At 33.1% G+C, this 22,908-nt stretch overlaps 1 protein-coding gene across 1 annotated transcript; it reads right to left on the bottom strand.

Annotated features, from left to right (window-relative positions):
* Positions 1-74: 74 nt before the first annotated feature.
* On the bottom strand, positions 75-22,279 carry LOC132753996 (uncharacterized). The gene is made up of 5 exons (XM_060744578.1): positions 21,689-22,279; positions 21,192-21,350; positions 20,518-20,748; positions 3,344-3,413; positions 75-272 (listed from the first exon to the last, which is right to left on the bottom strand). Exons 1-5 carry the CDS (start codon positions 22,253-22,255, stop codon positions 106-108), a joined length of 1,194 nt encoding a protein of 397 aa, XP_060600561.1. The 5' UTR covers positions 22,256-22,279; the 3' UTR covers positions 75-105.
* Positions 22,280-22,908: the final 629 nt, after the last annotated feature.

Raw genomic sequence — 22,908 nt, 5'->3', positions numbered from 1 at the left:
GTTGATCAAATATTTACAGAAACTACTCTTACCAGACCTGCATCTCCAACAACATAAATAAATTTCTGTGGATCCCACTCTTTGTGAAAATCTCTGACATGGACTCTATTTCTTTTTCCTCAGACTCCCTCTGTTCTTTTCTATCTTGTTTGTTATAGTGGGTCTTATATAAATGTCACTGAAGTAATAATTTTCCTCATCTGGTTGTAAAGGTATTGCTGATACTTTAAGTATGTCACTGCGATAATGTTCTATCAATTGAGTACGACAACCTGAAATTTATTGAAAGCAAAACTCACAAATTATCTTAACATTACAAGATTCCCTCACAAACTAGAGAGTTCTCTGATATTGAAATTATGATTTTGTAGTAAGTTTTGTTAAAGTAAAAATGAAATACAAAAATATATGTTATTGTTATTGTGAGCAAAACAAAATAAAAGCTTAGATATTTTTTGATTCTATGAAAGATATCTAGAATTACGAAAATGCATATTTACTATAAAGGTGATAAAAACATAACAGGTTTTGATAAAAGTAATTCTTACATAATTATATAAGTCTACTAGGTCATAAATGTTTTTGTCTCTTACTATTATTTGTAAACAATTTATTTAATACACTGCAAGTATAATGGTGAAATCGTAATATATGTTCAAACAAATGACTTTCATATAAATTATATTACTACTAACTCAATTATCACAAAATCATAGCTAAATAATGAGCATGATAACCAATGGCTTAATTTCCATAACTGTATGGTGCGGTACAAAAACATCAAAGACAAAAATGGGGGCCTCCATTACTAAATACAATTTAGACTTCCCTCGCTGTGTTTTGTACATTGAGGACTGAAATTGGTGGGTTTTATTTTGCAAAAAGGCAAAAAGATTGATCTTTTTGAGAAGCCTGCCACATTATTTAGATGAATTTTTCTTATGGTACTTTTTCGTGGCCAAAAATCTACTAGCCCGTCAGACCACCAACCTGGCAATAATCTGACCGGTGCCAAATTAAGTGGCCTCGGGCCTCGGGACTGCACTTTTTCGAAGACTGTATTGTTTTTAACAAAATGCCTTTTCATTATCTATATGACATTACTGTTTTAGCCTTTTCATATTGTATATAACATACCTGATAGTGCCTTTTCATATTCTATATAACAAACCTGAATTTACCCCTTCATATTACATATAACATACCTAATTTAACCTTTTCAAATCCTATATAACAAACCTGGTTTGGCCTTTTCATATTCTATAAAACAAACCTGAATTTACCCCTTCATATTATATATAACATACCTAATTTAGCCTTTTCATATTATATATTACAAACCTGAATTTACCCCTTCATATTATATATAACATACCTGAATTTACTCCTTCATATTATACATAACATACCTAATTTAACCTTTTCATATTCTATATAACAAACCTGAATTTACCCCTTCATATTATATATAACATACCTGAATTTACTCCTTCATATTATACATAACATACCTAATTTAGCCTTTTCACATTCTATATAACAAACCTGAATTTACCCCTTCATATTATACATAACATACCTAATTTAACCTTTTCATATTCTATATAACAAACCTGAATTTACCCCTTCATATTATATATAACATACCTAATTTAACCTTTTCAAATCCTATATAACATACCTGGTTTGGCCTTTTCATATTCTATAAAACAAACCTGAATTTACCCCTTCATATTATATATAACATACCTAATTTAGCCTTTTCATATTATTTATAACAAACCTGAATTTACCCCTTCATATATATAACATACCTGAATTTACCCCTTCATATTATATATAACATACCTAATTTAACCTTTTCAAATCCTATATAACATACCTGGTTTGGCCTTTTCATATTCTATAAAACAAACCTGAATTTACCCCTTCATATTATATATAACATACCTAATTTAGCCTTTTCATATTATATATTACAAACCTGAATTTACCCCTTCATATTATATATAACATACCTGAATTTACTCCTTCATATTATACATAACATACCTAATTTAACCTTTTCATATTCTATATAACAAACCTGAATTTACCCCTTCATATTATATATAACATACCTAATTTAACCTTTTCAAATCCTATATAACATACCTGGTTTGGCCTTTTTATATTCTATAAAACAAACCTGAATTTACCCCTTCATATTATATATAACATACCTAGTTTAGCCTTTTCATATTTTATATAACAAACCTGAATTTACCCCTTCATATTATATATAACATACCTAATTTAGCCTTTTCATATTATTTATAACAAACCTGAATTTACCCCTTCATATTATATATAACATACCTGAATTTACCCCTTCATATTGTATATAACATACCTAATTTAACTTTTTCATATTCTATATAACAAACCTGAATTTACCCCTTCATATTATATATAACATACCTAATTTAACCTTTTCATATTCTATATAACATACCTGATTTAGCCTTTTCAAATCCTATATAACATACCTGATTTAGCTTTTTCAAATTCTATATAACAAACCTGAATTTACCCCTTCATATTATATATAACATACCTAATTTAACCTTTTCATATTCTATATAACATACCTGATTTAGCCTTTTCAAATCCTATATAACTAACCTGATTTAGCTTTTTCAAATTCTATATAACAAACCTAAATTTACCCCTTCATATTATATATAACATACCTAATTTAGCCTTTTCATATTTTATATAACAAACCTGAATTTACCCCTTCATATTATATATAACATACCTAATTTAACCTTTTCATATTCTATATAACAAACCTGAATTTACCCCTTTATATTATATATAATATACCTGATTTAGCCTTTTCATATTATATATAACAAACCTGAATTTACCCCTTCATATTATATATAACATACCTCATTTAACCTTTTCACATTCTATATAACAAACCTGAATTTACCCCTTCATATTATATATAACATACCTAATTTAACTTTTTTCATATTCTATATAACAAACCTGAATTTACCCCTTCATATTATATATAAATACCTAATTTAGCCTCTTCATATTTTATATAACAAACCTGAATTTACCCCTTCATATTATATATAACATACCTAATTTAACCTTTTCATATTCTATATAACAACCTGAATTTACCCTTTTATATTATATATAATATACCTAATTTAGCCTTTTCATATTATATATAACAAACCTGAATTTACCCCTTCATATTATATATAACATACCTCATTTAACCTTTTCACATTCTATATAACAAACATGAATTTACCCCTTCATATTATATATAACATACCTGATTTCGCCTTTTCATATTGTAATTGTTTTTGTTGAGGAGAATCTTCTACCTTGAGTTTTTTCATCTCCTACAACATAAAATATAATACAAACAATTGTGTTTTATTTATTAAATTTTCAAAAATGTTTATTGTATAAAGTGATACATGTATTTGTTATATTCAGTCCGTTTTATAACATACAGCTTCCAAATGATACAGTATAATATTTCTACGAGACAAACTTCGATATCAGTTGATTACAGTAAAATAGAAAAATACATGTACAGGTTTAAACAGTCACACATGTCCCGGTTTATCAACCAGAAACAAACAGTAATACATGTCCCGGTTTATCAACCAGAAACAAACAGTAATACATGTACCGGTATATCAACCGAAAACAAACAATAACATATGTACCAGTATATCAACCAGATACAAACAGTAATACATGTACCAGTATATCAACCAAAAACAAACAGTAATACATGTACCAGTATATCAACCAGAAACAAACAGTAATTCATGTACCGGTATATTAACCAGAACAAACAGTTATACATGTACCAGTATATTAACAGAAACAAACAGTAATCATGTACCAGTATATCACCAAAACAAACAGTAATTCATGTACAAACCAGAAGACAAACAGTTATACATGTACCAGTATATCAACAGAAACAAACAGTTATACATGTACCAATGTATATATCAACCAGAAACAACAGTTATACATGTACCAGTATATAACCATTATATACATGTACCAGTATATCAACCAGAAGAACAAACAGTTAATATATGTACTGAGTATATCAACCGGAAACAAACAGTAATACATGTACCAGTATATCAACCAGAAACAAACAGTAATACATGTACCGGTATATCAACCAGAAACAAACAGTTATATACATGTACCAGTATATTAACCAGAAACAAACAGTAATACATTGTACCAGTATATTAACCAGAAACAAACAGTTATACATGTACCGTAGTACCAGTATATTTCAACCAGAAACAAAAAACAGTTATACATGTACCAGTATATTCAACCAGAAACAAACAGTAATATATGTACTGATATATCAAACCGGAAACAAACAGTAATTCATGTAACCGTATATCAACCAGGAAACAAACAGTTTATAACATGTACAGTATATTAACCAGAAACAAAACAGTACTACATGTACAGTATATTAAACCAAGAACCAAACAGTTATACATGTACCAGTAGTATTCAACCAGAAACAAAACAGTTATACATTGTACCAGTATAATCAACCCAGAAACAAACAGTTATAACATTGTCCAGTATATCACACCGGAAACAAACAGTTATACATAGTACCAGTATATCAACCAGAAACAACAAACAGTAATATATGTACTGATTATATCAACCGGGAAACAAACAGTAATACATGTACAGTATATCAACAGAAACAAACAGTAATACATGTACCGGTATATCAACCAGAAACAAACAGTTATACATGTACCAGTATATTAACCAGAAACAAACAGTACTACATGTACCAGTATATTAACCAGAAACACAAACAGTTATACATGTACCAGCTATATCAACCAGAAAACAAACAGTTATACATGTACCAGTATATCAACCAGAAACAAACAGTAAATATATATGTACTGATATATCAACCGGAAACAAACAGTAATTCATGTACCGGTATATCACCACGAAACAAACAGTTATACATGTACCAGTATATTAACAGAAACAAACAGTACTAATGTACCAGTAATATTAACCAGAACCAAACAGTTATACATTACCAGTATATCAACCAGAAACAAACAGTTATACATGTACCAGTATATCAAACCAGAAAAACAGTTATACATGTACCAGTATATCAACCGGAAAAACAAACAGTAATACATGTACTGATATATCAACCGGAAACAAACAGTAATACATGTACCGGTATATCAACCAGAAACAAACAGTAATACATGTACCGGTATATCAACCAGAAACAAACAGTAATTCATGTACTGATATACCAACCGGAAACAAACAGTATTCATTCTAGGGGGCGATTTCCGCGATTTCTCGCAAAAATATCAATTAAATCTCAGTGAAATTTGTGAAATGAGAGAAAATCTCGCACGGCCGGAAAATGTCTAAACACAATTTAAGGAATGCTAAAATTACACAAAAATATGATGAAAAATTCACGATTCCAATCAAGAATTTAATTTCAAATTGTTAATTAATGAAATCGGTGTAAAAAACTCCAACAAGAAACATGGCAATGCCACGAAACCAGGTTTTCAATTATCTCCATTGTAGATAAATATGTTGTATTTGTAATAGAAATGCAAGCAATAAACAATGTAACTATGTGCAATGTAAAACATGAATAATGTAGGAGGAATTGCCACAGAAGAAGTGTTTACTGTATATTCTGTATAAGGAAAAAATGTATTCTGTGCAAGGAAAAAAAACAAAGTGCCATAATTAGGTCAAAAATTATCCAATCACAAAACCTCTACAATATGCGCCAGGGCACATGATGACAAAGCTTCTGTGAAAGTTTGAACAAAATCTGTTGAGAAATGTAGGACTAGTTCAGCACAGAAGAATTTGTTCACTATATATTGGTAATTCTGTATAAGGAAAAAAAACAAAGGGGCATAATTAGGTCAAATATTATCCAATCACAAAACCCTAACAATATGCGCCAGGGCACTTGATAACAAAGCTTCTGTGAAAGTTTGAACAAAATCTGTTGAGAAATGTAGGACTAGTTCAGCACAGAAGAATTTGTTCACTACATATTCTGTATAAGGAAAAAAACAAAGGGCCATAATTACATCAAATATTATCCAATCACAAAACCCCGACAATATGTGCCAGGGCACTTGATAACAAAGCTTCTGTGAAAGTTTGGTCAAAATCCATTGAGAAATGTAGGAGGAGTTGTGCACAGAGGAAATTGTTCACTATAAATTCTATATAAGGAAAAAAACAAAGGGCCATAATTAAGTCAAATATTATCCAATGGCAAAACCCGGACAATAAGTGCCATGGCACTTGATGACAAAGCTTCTGTAAAAGTTTGATCAAAATCCGTTGAGAAATGTAGGAGGAGTTGCGAACAGAAGAAATTGTTCACTATTTATTCTATATAAGGAAAAAAAACAAAGGGCCATAATTAGGTCAAATATTATCCAATGGCAAAACCCGGACAATATGTGCCAGGGCACTTGATGACAAAGCTTCTGTAAATGTTTGGTCAAAATCCGTAGAAAAATATAGGAGGAGTTGTGCACAGAAGAAATTGTTCACTATATATTCTATATAAGACAAGAGGGCCATGATGGCCCTGAGGTCGCTCACCTGTATATAGGCCCCCCACCCCCGGGCCAATTTTTACCAAAGGGCTTTTATTTGTTTATTTGAACAAACTTGGTAGACACCCATAAGAAGATGTTTCATGCTAAACATCTAAGTTCTAGCTCATTGGCATTTTTAAAAGAAGATTTTTAAAGTTTTTACTATACACATATTGTTCAAAACAATGTCATCCCTGGGGCAGGGCCGTTTTGACCCCGGGGCGTTTATTTTAACAAACTTTGTAGATATTTACTTAAAGATGTTTCATGCTTAATATCTAAACTCTAGCTATTTGGGTTTTTCCAAAGAAGATTTTTAAGTTTTTGCTATACACATATAAGGAAAATCAATGACCATCCCCCCCCAGAGCGGGGCCAGTTTTGACCCCAGGGCTTTTATTTGAACATACTTGGTAGACACCCATAAGAACATGTTTCATGCTAAATATCTTAGCTGTAGCTCTTTGAGTTCTTTAAAAGAAGATTTTTTAAGTTTTTATTATATGCATATAGGGAAAATCAATGACACCCTGGGGCGGGGCCAATTTTGACCCCAGAGCTTTTATTTGAACAAACTTGGTAGACATTCATTAGAAGATGTTTGATGCTAAATATCTTAGCTCTAGCTCATTGGGTTCTTTAAAAGAATATTTTTTAAGTTTTTACTATATGCATATAGGGAAAATCTATGACCCCCTGGGGCAGGGTCAATTTTGATCCCAGGGCTTTTATTTGAACAAACTTGGTAGACATTCACTAGAAGATGTTTCATGCCAAATATCTAAGCTCTAGCTCTTATGGTTCTTTAAAAGAAGATTTTTTAAGTTTTTACCATATGCATATAGGGAAAATCAATGACCCCCGGGGCGGGGCCAATTTTGACCCCAGGGTTTTAATATGAACAAACTTGGTAGACACTCACTAGAAGATGTTTCATGCTTAATATCTTAGCTCTAGCTCTTTGGGTTCTTTAAAAGAATTTTTTTTAAGTTTTTACTATATGCATATAGGGAAAATCTATGACCCCCTGGAGCGGGGTCAATTTTGACCCCAGGGCTTTTATTTGAACATACTTGGTAGACACCCATAAGAACATGTTTCATGCTAAATATTTTAGCTCTAGCTCTTTGAGTTCTTTAAAAGAAGATTTTTTAAGTTTTTACTATATGCATATAGGGAAAATCGATGACCCCCGGGGCGGGGCCAATTTTGACCCCAGGGCTTTAATTTGAACAAACTTGGTAGACACTCACTAGATGTTTCATGCTAAATATCTTAGCTCTAGCTCTTTGGGTTCTTTAAAAGAAGATTTTTTAAGTTTTTACTATATGCATATAGGGAAAATCAATGACCCCCTGGGTCGATGCCAATTTTGACCCCAGGGCTTTTATTTGAACAAACTTGGTAGACACTCACTAGAAGATGTTTCATGCCAAATATCTAAGCTCTAGCTCTTATGGTTTTTTAAAAGAAGATATTTAAAGTTTTTTCTTTTGGTTGCCATGGCAACCAGAGTTCTGCATGGAATTAAATTCTTTGAACAATTTTTAAAGGTGACCACCAAAGGAACATTCCTGTGAAGTTTGGATGAAATTGGCTCAGTGGTTTATGAGGAGATGTCATTTAAAGCAAAAGTTTACGGACGGACGGACGCCGGACGGACGGACGCCGGACGAAAAGCGATCACAAAAGCTCACCCTGCCACTTTGTGACAGGTGAGCTAAAAAAACAACAAAGGGCCATAATTAGGTAAAATATTATCCAATCGCAAAACCCCGACAATATGTGCCAGGGCACTTGATGACAAAGCTTCTGTGAAAGTTTGGTCAAAATCCGTTGAGAAATGATGGAGGAGTTGCGCACAGAAGAAATTGTTCACTATATATTCTATATAAGAAAAAACAACAAAGGGCCATAATTAGGTCAAATATTATCCAATGGCAAAACCCCGACAATATGCGCCAGGGCACTTGATGACAAAGCTTCTGTGAACGTTTGGTCAAAATCCGTTGAGAAATGTAGGAGGAGTTGCGCACAGAAGAAATTGTTAACGCCCGCCCGTCCGCCCGCCCATCCGCCCGCCGACATACCTCAATCTAATAACCAGTTTTTTCCTTCGGAAAACCTGGTTAAAAAGTAGTCCAATACTTTGAATTATTTAGCCTAAAATAATTGCCGATCTGAGACCGCAAATTCACCGTACAAAAATACGGTATGATGGCTAACCTTTATCTATCTGTAAGTCGAGAATTTACACAAAACACTTTTAATTGATTTTAATAAAAAAATTAAGACACAGACTAACATAAAAATGGACATGTCAAAAATAAATCTACCGGTAAAATTTGTCTTCTAAATGTCACATCAACCACGGTAAATTTTGCCGTAAAGAACAAATTTAAAAATTTTGTTTTACGATTCCTGATGAAATAGCCGATAATAAAATTAATGTTCTTTTATTGAACAAAAATATTTAATTTTATATAATTGCAATCAGCAACAGCTAGAATTGTGAATGTTTCAGCGGAAAACAGACAAATATTCATTTGTCACATATTTTCGCGATGTCGTGATTAAAAAAAAATTCTAAAAGGAAGCAGAGTGTTACATGTATTTAAAGGTGTTTTGTAACACTAAAAATGATGTTTATGAATAAAAATTACTTTAGTTATTGTTTATATTTGTGGATATGGAGATATTTGTCATTATGTGTTCAGGTATATTTTTTAATGGAGGGAGGTGTGTGAAGAGAATCATAAAGAAAACAAAATGAAAGGTTATAAAAATATTCTTCAAATCTCAACAATCACTTCTGTACAGTACAGTGTTGTCCATTAGGAACATTGACTGCAAATAATAGTTGTAGTAGATATCCATGTATAATTTTTTTTTATTTCAGAATAAAGGTGTTATATTTATTTTTCACAATTAGAATTTTATTATGTTTAAAAAATCACAAAAGAAAAGGCATACCCGTCCCTAGATTTGCCACTACTTGCCAGCTATTTCCACTGAAAAGGGTGGCATTAAGTGTAAAAAGGGTGAAATTAACTGGAAAATGACAAAATTCCACTCTTTTTCCACTGTAGTGGCAAAATTACCACCAAACGCCACTATCCTTTGGTGGCATTTAGGTGGCATTGAGTGGAAATTTGAACATAGACTTTTTTCATGGTGGCAAAAAGGTGGAAATTGGTGAAAAATGAAACTTAGTTTATTTTGAAGGTGGAAAATATGTGGCTTTTAGTGGAAAAGTGAAACTCTAACTATTTTCTGGGTGGCAAATTAGTGGAAAAAAACTTAGAAAATTTTGTGAATAACTTTTAGTCGAAAAAGGAAAGGGAAAACTGAGAAATGATTGTGCATTGCAGGGTTTAAAAGATTTATTTAAGTTAAAGCTCCAAACTGAAATAAATCTGTTTCTAGGTTTTATCAAAGCATCAAGTGAACTTTTTATCAAAAATAGAATAAATTAAAGTTGAACAGTTTGAAAATTTATCAGAAACTCGTATTTCTTAAAATTCTTTTATATGCAATACTAGAATGCCATGAACACAATTCTGATACAAAGTCACTGCCCATAATGGTATGATAATTCCAGCTGTAAAGTAGCAGGAAAAGACACTGAAATTGGACGTAAAATCACTTTTCCAGGCGTAAAACACACATAATCAATTAAGAGCAAGAAAAATTAGAAAAGTATGGGGTTACTTTATTTTCCATTTTTTCTTTCTTTTTTTTCAGTACTTTTCTTTAGGGATGTAAAGTTTGACTTAAAGTCAAAAATGCCTATGTTCCATTCTATGCTTGTAAAATAAAATTACAGCTGTAAAAGTGTTCTTAGCTTTTTTAGTTCGATCTGTACATTAAGTAGTTGAAATGTTCTTCAATGACCAGAAAATGCATTTTTCTGCATAAAGTTTGTTGTTAAAATCTGCTATGATATTTAATGTCAATCTTGAATAAAGTTTGACTTTGGTCTTTTCTTCTAATTAAGATTGGTCTCTTTATATTACTTTAAACTGATATCTGGTGAGTACTTACACTTTTCATGTAATGCTTACAATAATTAAAGTGAAAAATGCAAAGGGCAATAACTCCAAAAGTATGCAAAAGAGTTTTTAAACACAGCACATTACTCACAAAAATCTATATCTGTGAAGTTTCAAATTAATATCTCCAATACTTTTTAAGCTTAATGATCAGAACAAAAATTAAGCATGGAGAAGTACAAAATGGCAATAAACCCCAAATCATGCAATAAAGAGTTATGGTTCCTAGGCCTTGTACTTCTCATCAATGAGATTTAGTTATATGTGGAGTTTAAAATTATTATATCAAACATTTTTGTACTATGCTTTGCAGGTTAAAACTTACAAAGGGCAATAACTCCATAACTTTGGAGGAGAGAGTTCCATAACTTTGCAGGAGAGAGTTATGTATTTTAAAGAAGAAAAAAAACATGAATCAAACTTGTTAACAATAATATTTAAATGCTATTTAATAAATATACATAAAAATAGATCAGCCTTCAAGATAATGAAGCACTGTGCTTGCTTATTATACATACACAATATAGTATGCTGTTCAGAGGCTTTAAATCTATTGTAAAAATAATTGTGTGAAAAGTAAATATAGCTAATAATTCCTGATAATTTCTTATAACCAGGATAAGTAAATACTAGCTAGTAAATACTGCATCCTCTAAGATTTAACAACAAGGCATACAACACAGATCTGATAAAACTACTGCCCTCTTATCTAGTAATCTCTGCATGGGGGTTAATAGTTTACTCAAGCTGACCAGACTGTTCCATTTGATTATTTTGGGAGAGGCAACATTATACATGTTTTATGTAGAATCTGTGTTAAAATAGCATGCTAAATTATCTTTCAAAAACTTATTTCTACTCAATCTAGTTAGGCATTAGACATAGTTTATACATTCAAATGAATGTAAAAAAAAATGATGGGTGCTATGGTTTTTGAATAATCCCTCACAGTTTAAAATTATAATGGAACTTTCCAGTTGTACGGTTGTAAAGTTTGAATTCAAAGGAATTGAGGTCAGTTAAAGCTTGCAAACACAAAGGATTATGATTGGTATTGTAGCAATTCTGGAGATATTATTTTGTTTAAAATGTAAGGGTGCATATTTTTGATTGCTCAAAGAATACATTAAAAGTCTTATTAGTGTGGCAAATAAAAAAGAGAAGTTTTAACTGAAGTGTGAATGTGTAGATTATAACATTAGACAAGAAGATAAACAGCAGAATCATTCCAAGTCAAAAGTTTCAGGTAAGCAACTTTTACATAAAACATTTATTATTATTTTTGCAGAAACTATTAAGTTTTTTAACAGTAAAAATATGAAGTGGTATTGTATAAAATTATGTTTTAAATTTGTTATGTTTGTAACTTGATTAAACAAGAGCACCGCTAGGCGGAGCATTATATGCCCGAAAGTATTTCTTTTTTTAGTAAGGATGACCTTAACCGTTGACCTTTTGACCCCAAAATCAATAGGGGTCTTCTACCCAATATGGACAATCATCCTATGAAGTTTGAACATTGTGGGCCAAACGGAACTTAACATATGCTCCGGCAACTGTTTTCAGTATCAAGGTAATAGTGACCTTCACCTTTGACCTTTTGACCCCAAAATCAACAGGGGTCTTCTACCCAATATGGACAATCATCCTATGAAGTTTGAACATTGTGGGTCAAATGGAACTTAAGTTATGCATGGAAACATATTTTTCAGTATCAATGTGATAGTGACCTTCACCTTTGACCTTGTGACCCCAAAATCAATAGGGGTCTTCTACCCAATATGGACAATCATCCTATGAAGTTTGAACATTGTGGGTCGAATGGAACTTAAGTTATGCTCTGGAAACTGTTTTCAGTTATAAGGTAATAGTGACCTTGACCTTTGACCTTTTGACCCCAAAATCAATAGGGGTCTTCTACCCAATATGGACAATCATCCTATGTAGTTTGAACATTGTGGGCCAATTGGAACTTAAGTTATGCTCCGGAAACTGTTTTCAGTATCAAGGTCATAGTGACCTTGACCTTTGACCTTGTGACCCCAAAATCAATAGGGGTCTTCTTCCCAATATGGACAATCATCCTATGAAGTTTGAACATTGTGGGTCGAATGGAACTTAAGTTATGCTCTGGAAACTGTTTTCAGTTATAAGGTAATAGTGACCTTGACCTTTGACCTTTTGACCCCAAAATCAATACGGGTCTTCTACCCAATATGGACAATCATCCTATGAAGTTTGAACATTGTGGGCCAATTGGAACTTAAGTTATGCTCCGGAAACTGTTTTCAGTATCAAGGTCATAGTGACCTTGACCTTTGACCTTGTGACCCCAAAATCAAAAGGGGTCTTCTTCCCAATATGGACAATCATCCTATGAAGTTTGAACATTGTGGGTCGAATGGAACTTAAGTTATGCTCCGGAAACCGTTTTCAGTTTTAAGGTAATAGTGACCTTGACCTTTGACCTTTTGACCCCAAAATCAATAGGGGTCTTCTACCCAATATGGACAATCATCCTATGAAGTTTTAACATTGTGGGCCAAATGGAACTTAAGTTATGCTCCGGAAACCAAATTGCTAACGGACGGACGGACGTACGGACGGACGGACAGACAGACAGACGGACGCCAGGGGGTATAACATAATATGCCCTTTCGGGCATATAAAAAAGAAAGCTGAATTTACATATAAAGAATGTAGGAATGTAAAGAATGTAGGAAGAGCTTCATCATTTCATAAATACAGTATGTTAGAAATTTTAAGTTTGAGAAAATAATTATAGAAATTAATCAGTAAGTACAATATCATTAATATGTACAATATTACATCAATCAAACTATAGATAACCAGGTACCTATTACTACAACTTTCATGCTATAAACATATTTCCTTGTGTGTCACATGTGAAGCAGATCAACAGTAACTGTTTTAATAGTAAGCTTCATTCCTTCATTGTTGTAATTCAGCTTTCATGGTACAGTAGATATATAACCATAACTAGACAGTCTAGAGTATCAAGCTGTTAGGAGAATGACAGTTCATAACAGAAACAGCATTAAATAAGAATTATTCTTTTGCAGACACAAAGCAATGAGGAGCAGCCTGGAGCAACACACTTGTTCTTCAGTGGCTTTACAAAGGTATCTTGTTAATTCAAAGTTGTTTTAGAATTGATAGGAAAGAAGAGTTACAGTACCCAATAAGACATTTTTCAGTTCTTAATAAATATAGCTATTATGCACTATTTACAAACCTACTTTTATTCAAACTCTTTATGACACTTTAATTTGCATTTACATTTAGTTTTACAAATTTTAGAGTTTTTGTACACCTAAGTTTGAAAATTTTGTCAAATATTTATCCTGATGAAGGTTTGTTAAGAACTGAAACTGGAAGATTATTAAATTACTTATTACCTGCACTGATGTTGACGTGTTGTATTTCTTAATTTATTTCTTATTTTAAAATTTTGGAGTTAAATACATATACCATGTTTCATTTTCTGTCTTTACTTATTGGATATTGATAATTATATTTTAGGACCAAGTGATGGCAGAACTGAGGCACTATGCCTCACATGAGAAAGGTACAACAAGGCTCTTCAGAATGCTATTCAATATAGAGGAGATTAAAGGCGGCTCATTGTTTGGTATGAGAAAATGGAACAGAGAGTCTGACGCCAGACCTGCTTGTGCAGACAAGGCAAAACTTAAGTTCTTGAAAGGTAACTAATGAACTGAATGAAAATATCATTTTTGATTCTGCGTATATTTTCTGCCTTGGAGTATTAATAAATAAGAAAAGTTTGATTCTTCCATGTCTGCAATGCTGTTTTGTTAAGGTTTTAATCATATCTATGCACTCAACTTGAATATAGAAATATCAAATAGTCATATAAAAAATTAATGTAAGCTAATGTTTTCCATTATTGTAACAATTATTCATAATATTTTTTTGTTTTAGATTGTGCGCTGGAAAAGTGGCTGACAACCCAAAGGACTGAAATCCATAGGGTGATTCTGCACCCCTCAAACTGTCCAGGAATAGAAAGATAAACTGAAGATAATAAATGGACTAATGTGTTGCTATTTTTTGAGACAATTATTTCATATGGAGACATTAAAAAGGATTATTTTTTAAATTTGCTTGTTTCTCTTTTAGGGTACAAGGTGACTTTTAAGCAGTTTCCAGCTATTGCCACCCACAAGGTGGAAAATTTCTGAAAAGGTGAAAATAGGTGGCATTTAGTGGAAACTGAATTTGCCACTTTGTGGTGGAAAAATGGTGGAAAAGTGTCTAAATACTCCACCAACTTTCCACCATTTATATATATAATGGTGGCAAAAGGTGGAAATAAGTGGCATTTAGTGGAAAATGAGTTTGCCACTCAATGGTGGCATAATGGTGGAAATTCGTCTAAATACTCCACCATCTTTCCACCATGATGGTGGCAATTAGTGGAAACAAGTGGCATGTAGTGGAAAAATGAGTTTGCCACCCTAAGGTGGCATAATGGTGAAAGTTTTTCTAAATACTCCACCAACTTTCCACTCATTGGTGGCATTAAGTGTAAAAAAGGTGGAATTAACTGGAAAATTATATACCATCAGTCCTGCTCAAATTTTTCACCATTTTCACGATTTGGGTGGCGTTTTGGTGGCATTATTGGTGGAAAAATGTCTAAATACTCCACCATTGAAAAGGGTGGCATTTAAGTGGTAAATCTAGGGACGGGGATGGCCCTGAAATCGCTTTCTTTTATTAAGAGTCTATAGTCCATTTTTATTTATGCTACCTTTACCCCATTGATACACCCCTTTTTATTTCAGATCTCTTATTTGCAGTCAGGTCTTGAGCTGCTACATTTGAAACAGTTAAGTTATGAAAACTTGCAATTGAGCTTGATCAGCCAAGTCTTTAAACTTGCCCATGCGACCACATGTATTAAGCAAATTTTGTCTTAAGCGACCAATGTAAACCCCCCCCAAGATCTTTTCCTATATAATTATCTTTAATGTATTTTAAAGTGACTTTTGCTCAACACTATAATCGGCTACGGCAAATGATATTAATTTTTTCATCAAACAACCACTTTTAAATTGTAAAACATGGATTTTACTGCAGACATATTCTAAAAGTGCTCCTACCTGTCAAATGTTTGTGTTTTTAGTGAAAGCCGCCTCGTGATTTCACAAATGTCAACAATCATAACAAAATATATAAATGTGAGAAGAACCGTATTTCCCAAACAGTTTTTAGCGTATGCAAATCAAGTTAATTATAGGTGTAACATGTATAATCGAATATAATCGATAGAACAATACAACACCCTGACCTTACTGAGATTGTGTATACGCTTCACTGTTGATATTTTGACTGCATTGAAATGACATTGAACTTTAAAAATCAGCAATTAAATCAGTTACAGTCAGATGTAGTTTGTTTCTTTGAATTGAAAATCAACACAGAAAAGATTTACACAAATTAGATTTTACGTGTCGGGGACAAGGAAAAGTAACGGAATACAATAGCTTGAAAATTTGAGAAAATGTCAAACATGAAGGTAATGGATCAAAGCTGTTTTGTCAATATAAATATCAGAAAGTTATTTTTTTTTATTTGAACATCTAATGAGATGATCACAGTGTTATAATTATTAAACATTTATATAAATGAAGTTGAAAAAACTTCCCCACTGCAGAGGAAAGATGATATGTATAAAGTTTTCCTTTGTTATCATGCCTTGTCTTAAGAGATCGTTTTGTTAAGTGACCATTTCTAGAAGGTTTAACATTATAGAGGCATAATTAATAGGTCCTCAGTCAAGTCACATTCCTATTTAAAGAAAAAGTTATAAACATGATACTAAGGTATGGCTCTATTTGACCCATGTTCATGATTTTCATAACTTAGGCAATGCCATATTAAATATGTATCACTTTAGCCATGTAGCCAAAGGATAGGCCATTGATTTCAAAGGGGAAGTTTTATACATGTATAGGCAAAATCATAACTGTTCCAATAGAATTTCTTAAAACTTGGCATGTTCTTAGGCTATGATAAAGCTAAACTGGAACCATCACTGAAGATGAGTAAACACCCCCATCAGCAACTTTGACTTTTTGAAAATTAAGTGGTCTGAAAAAAATATTTGAACTCAACAATAGTAAAAGAAGTATCAACTGTGTACAAAAAATTATTTCAATTAATTGAAACAATAACCGTGGTCTTCATATAAGCTGCTTATTATACATAAAGTTTGATTACACTATCTCATTCCTAACTCTAGTTATTGTCTGAAAACCATTTTTCTTTATTTAGTAGGGGTGACCTTGACCTCAACCCTAGGGGGTCGAAATAAAATACCACCGGGGTCTTCATATAAGATGTTATAACCCAAAATTGATTAGAATATTCCATTACTAACTCTAGTTTATGTCCGGAAACCATTTTTCCATTTTTAGTTATGGTGACCTTGACCCCAGGGATCCAAATGCAATATCAGCTTGGGTCTGCATATAAGCTTGCTATACACCAAGTACAATACCTTATTCCAAACTCAAGTTGTCGTCCAGAAACTATGATGTGGACCGACCGACAGACAAGCTGACTGCTATATACCCCCTTCTTTTGTGGGAGTTATAAAAATGTGGGCCACCATCCTTTTTACTGAGATCTCTAAAAATTAGACATATTTGCCCATAAAAAGGGCACAATACCAACTTTTTGCTTAATTTATATAGTTTAATTCTGTTTGAGTCAATGTAAAGAATAAAGAGTAGATTGACTTTTTTCCACTGTTTGTGAGATTTTTCTTAAAACAATAACCTATTTTTTTATTCAAACTGAAAAAAAATAACAGAAACAAGAGCTGTCACCCATGTGACGAATGCCCCCGAAAAGGTTTTCTTAAGCATGCAGGTATTATGAAAAGAAAAGAGAATGAAAGTAACTAATTGCTGAATATTGTTCTTTGTATAATTGTACCTGTAATCTCTAATTGTGATAGCATGATCCTTCAAAATATAAGTGTGACCTTGACTTTTGAAGAAGGGACCAAGTTCCTGGACACAACAAAATGTTGTTATGAGATAAAATTTGTGCCAAATTATTTCAAAATCCCTCAATGCATGATAAAGTTACAGTCTGGACATATAAGTTGTGTAAGTGGGGATACACAGACAGACTGACATGAGCCTTAGTTGCCACACATTGTCTTGATGTGGTAGATATTTGTGCCAAGTTATTTTAAAATCCTTCCATGCATGACAATGTTACAGTACGGACATGAATGTGTATCTTCAAACTCTTCTGGAGAGAATGAGTGTGATCTTGACCTTGAAGGTAGAGACATGAGTACCTTCGAACTATAAGTGTGATCTTGACCTTGAAGGCAGGGCTAGCACTGGCAATTTTTTACTTTGAGCCAATTTTTCGCGGCGAAAATTGCCTGCCTGTATTTTATTTTCAAATCAGGCAATGGTACGGCAAGGGATATTTAGAAAAGCATTAACTATATCCAACTTAATTTTGGTAGCTACATTTTTATTATATTAACAAATCTTACATATATGAGTATAATTTACAGTCAGTAATCATAATTTTAAGCTTAGAGGTCAGTAACTATCACATTTGCCAAAAGTTACATGTAGGCTGCACTGGCAGCAAGGTTCCCTTAAAATCTAAGTCTGTGGCATGGTAGTGACATAAGGTCAATCTTTTTTTTCCAGGAATACTCTGTATGTCAAATAAATTCCTTCTCAATTTTATATTTTTGGAGCCATAATTAGGTCAGATTTCAGGGCCAAAATACCCTTCTTTGTAGTGGCCCAATAAAGGCTGTTTCCCCAACCAAACTAGCCTCTTTTTTTCCCCAGTTTGGTCCTCAAAATCCCCCAGTATTTTGAAATTTCCCATAGAATATAGAACAAAATTAAATAAGGTCTTTTACTGCCTTATTAGTATTTCCCACTGCTTTTTGCTGTCCTATTTTGAAAACATTCCCACTGATTTTTGTTTTTCTATTATGAAGAACTTGTTAAAATTTTGTGTTAAATTTGAGACCCCTTTTTTCCCCAAGAAAAAGGCCGAAACCCCTTCCTCAAAAATGGTGTTTTGGCCCTGGATTTTATTGGCAATAACACCCCCTCCCACCACCAAAAAAAAAAAAAAAATCAACAACAATAACTCTATCAACTCGTAATTCCTTAGATCTGTTTATTAACAACGATAAAATTTACCGGTCAAGTTGCCAACTACATAACATAATTTGTCGCCATATCATACCCAAAATGCTGATTTGATTAGCGATAATCTTGAGATGCCGCTAGTTATTGTTTCATATTGAATATTAAGACCAATTATTCAACAATCTGCCACAGGTATTTTTCACACCAATTAGTGTCGTATTTATCAGCTGATAAACATGTAAACATACCCTGAGGTCAGTGTATTAGACTGTGTTACTGTTCATATCAATATTTCATTCGGAACGGAAGTTACAAATATAAACCAGTCAATGACCCACAAAAAGTAGACTGTGTTGCTGTGTTTTGAGATAAGAAGTGATAAAACGGAAGTTGTAGATGGAAAACCAGCTGTGTACTTTTCCATTCTTAAAATAGAAAATGCTAAATTTAGACTGGAGATTCCAAAAGTCATACAGTTTGAGCCAATCGTGATTTTCTTGAGCCAATTTAATTATTTTGGAGCCAATTTGCTCATTGGCTCCTGCCAGCGCGAGCCCTGTGAAGGTAGAGACATGAGTACCTTCAAACTATAAGTGTGATCTTGACCTTGAAGGTAGAGACATGAGTACCTTCGAACTATAAGTGTGATCTTGACCTTGAAGGTAGAGACATAAGTACCTTCAAACTATAAGTGTGATCTTGACCTTGAAGGTAGAGACATGAGTACCTCCAAACTATATGTGTGGTCTTGACCTTGAAGGTAGAGACATGAGTACCTTCAAACTATAAGTGTGATCTTGACCTTGAAGGTAGAGACATGAGTACCTTCAAACTATAAGTGTGATCTTCACCTTGAAGGTAGAGACATGAGTACCTTCAAACTATAAGTGTGATCTTGACCTTGAAGGTAGAGACATGAGTACCTTCGAATTATAAGCGTGATCTTCACCTTGAAGGTAGAGACATGAGTACCTTCGAACTATAAGTGTGCTCTTGACCTTGAATGTAGAGACATGAGTACCTTCAAACTATAAGTCTGATCTTCACCTTGTAGGTAGAGACATTGTCTTTATTGCGACGTATCATTCAATGCATGACAAAGTTACAGCCCGACATGAATGTGTGTACCTATAAACTCTAATTGTGATAAAGTGAACTTCAAAATAAAATTGTGACATTGACCTTTGAGGACGTGATTTTTGGACGCGACACATCGTCTTTATGTGGTAGACATCTATGCCTAGTTATTTCAGAATCATTCTATGCGTAACAAAGTTATTAAGTCTGGACACGTATGTGTGTACCTATTTACTCTAATTGCGATAATGTGAAACTTCAAAATGATTGTGTGACCTTGACCTTTGAGGTAGGGACGTGGTTCTTAGACACAACACATCATCTTGATGCGGTAGACATTTTGCCAAGTTATTTTAAAATCCCTCAATGTATGACAAAGTAACAGTCTGGACACGAATGAAGTGGAGACGCACAGATGGACGGACGTAGTTGTATTGGAATACATGTACTGGTATATCAACTTGAAACAAACAAAAAGAAAACATTTTTTACCTGTTTTTGCTCTGTTATAACTGCCTCAAGTTCAGTATACTTTCTTGTCTGTTCCTCTCTTTCTTGTGCCAACTGTCTTTCAAGTTCAATAAATTTATTTTTCAGCTCCTCATATTCCACTTTAGTTGCAGCATTTTCAGTAAATTCCCGCATTTTTGTCATTTCATCTTTGATTTGTTTCAAAATTTCTTCAGAGCATTCAGTAGTGATAACAAAGTCTTTTTGCTTTAGCTGATGAAAAAAAAATGTAGAGATAAAATGTAGCTATATCACATAGCAACATTTTTATTTCAAAATTACCACAATTGTTTTTTTTATTTTAACTCTCATACTTTTTCCGAGGGCTTCAACAATCTGCTTTTAAGGCAGGATGTGTGGTATAGTCATTTGATTGCCAGAATTCTCTATTTTCTTCACCATTTGTTTTTCTTACCTGTTACTAACAAACTTAGATCTATATTCTTTATATTTACACTCTGTGGGTATTTTTATTTGATTTCATCATGATAAGTTAACTTAAGGCAGTTGTTACTTAAAATTCACTAAAATAAATTAACCACTTGGAGCACTTTTTTCTATTTAACTCTGTAAATTTAGTAAAATGTGCTTATTTAAAATTATGATAATTTAACTCTATAAAGATTTCAAACTTATAATTTATTATATACACTTACATCTTGGAGTTTCAGTACAGCTTGTTGTGCAGCTGGTTGATGTACAAGTTCCTTATTATCTTGTAGAACTGCAATCATGTCATCTAAGTAAATATTAGCCTCACTTTCCTCTAATTCCATGCTGCTTGAGTGGAAAATCATGTTTCTATACTGACGTACCTATTGAATGAAAAACAAATAATACAACATAGTTATAGGGGTGTATCACTTAATTACACTCAGAGTTAAATGGACATTCTTTTTTATGCTTTGTTGCTGTATAAATAGAGTAGTTAACTTACAATGAAGCGTAAAATACCATGGTATCTACATTATTTAACAACATCATTGCAAAGGAACAGCAAAATATGCCAGAATAAATAAGGCTTAGTAATCAAGGATCAAATGTGCTTGAGTTATCAAGAATAATTTTTCACATAGAGAAAAGCCCCAACATTCTACAGAAATAAAAGAACATTATAATTAAAGTATATAAATCATTAAATGATTAAATTTACCTTTAAAAAAAGATTGTTTGGTCCTGTAACATTGCATCCAATATGACTATGAAAGTACTTGTTATTTATGATAACATGAAGCAACCCAGTGCAATCAGTGTCGTCTGTTGATGTCTTGTCCTTGTACCCAGGAGCATTTATAAAACATTTGCAAACCTCCCAAGGTTCTGTCGACCACTGTTGGACATCACTGTTTTTCCAAAAAGGTGCCGGTGGCATTGATGCATGATCCTGTATAATGCTGTCATAGATGGCACCACATACGTTGTTTGGACAGGGTCTCTTATTACTTGGAAAACAACAGTTACATTTATCTTGTTTGAGGGGACATATCCCTTTTGAGACTCGGACATGGTCTGGCTGGAGAGTTGTTATCTGACAGGCGCCACATGGTATGTTTGGTTGAGGAGTCTTTGTTTGTTGTATTTTGTTTATAATATCGTTGTGCTGCTGTCTTCCTATGTCATCACAAAATGGCGCAAGTCCCTCTTTAAGATAACCCAAGCCTAGGCCAGCCTTAACCCACTGCCGGTATTTGTTGTTCTTTAAATGTATCTCATGTGCCATCTTGATTTCTAGAAAGAAAAACAATATTTTTAGCTACAATTTGTAAAAATCCAAGGAAAACCAACTATCACTGATCACAAACACTTGTACATGTATGCCCTGAAAGCTGGGTCCAGTTAAAGGACCATGAACTTTGACTTATAATGAAGTCATTGTTACAATCTCTAGAGGGCCATATTGGCCCTGAGATTTGCTGTTAGAAATGGTCAAATACAGAAGTAGATATTATTTGGGCCACATTGAGCAGCCGAAATCAATTCAACAATTTCTAGTCACATGGTGGAGTCACTTGGTGGAGTCACGTGGTGAAGTCACTTGGTGGAGTCACATGGTGGGGTCACGTGGTGGGGTCACGTGGTGGAGTCACGTGGTGGAGACAAGTGGTGGAGTCACGTGGTGGAGTCATGTTGTGGAGTCATGTGCTGGTGGTGTCACATGCTGGTGGTGTCACGTGCTGGTGGTGTCACATGGTGGTGGAATGTGGTGGTGACAAGGTCTTGTCCTTAAGTATGTTCTGTTATAATATGAAGTTGATCCCTTCAATAATAGCAAAGTTACAGCCAGTTACAGCAAAAACAATGAAAAGGTCAAGGTCATTTATGAGTGAAGGTCAAATCCATTCAAAAATAACAAAGTTACAGCCAATAATAGCC

The sequence above is a fragment of the Ruditapes philippinarum genome, unplaced genomic scaffold (assembly GCF_026571515.1).
Source record: "Ruditapes philippinarum isolate M1 unplaced genomic scaffold, ASM2657151v2 ctg4976_1_1_1_1, whole genome shotgun sequence".
Classification (NCBI taxonomy): domain Eukaryota; kingdom Metazoa; phylum Mollusca; class Bivalvia; order Venerida; family Veneridae; genus Ruditapes; species Ruditapes philippinarum.
Note: the sequence above shows the minus strand (reverse complement) of the source record. Positions and strands in the feature narration are given on the sequence as shown.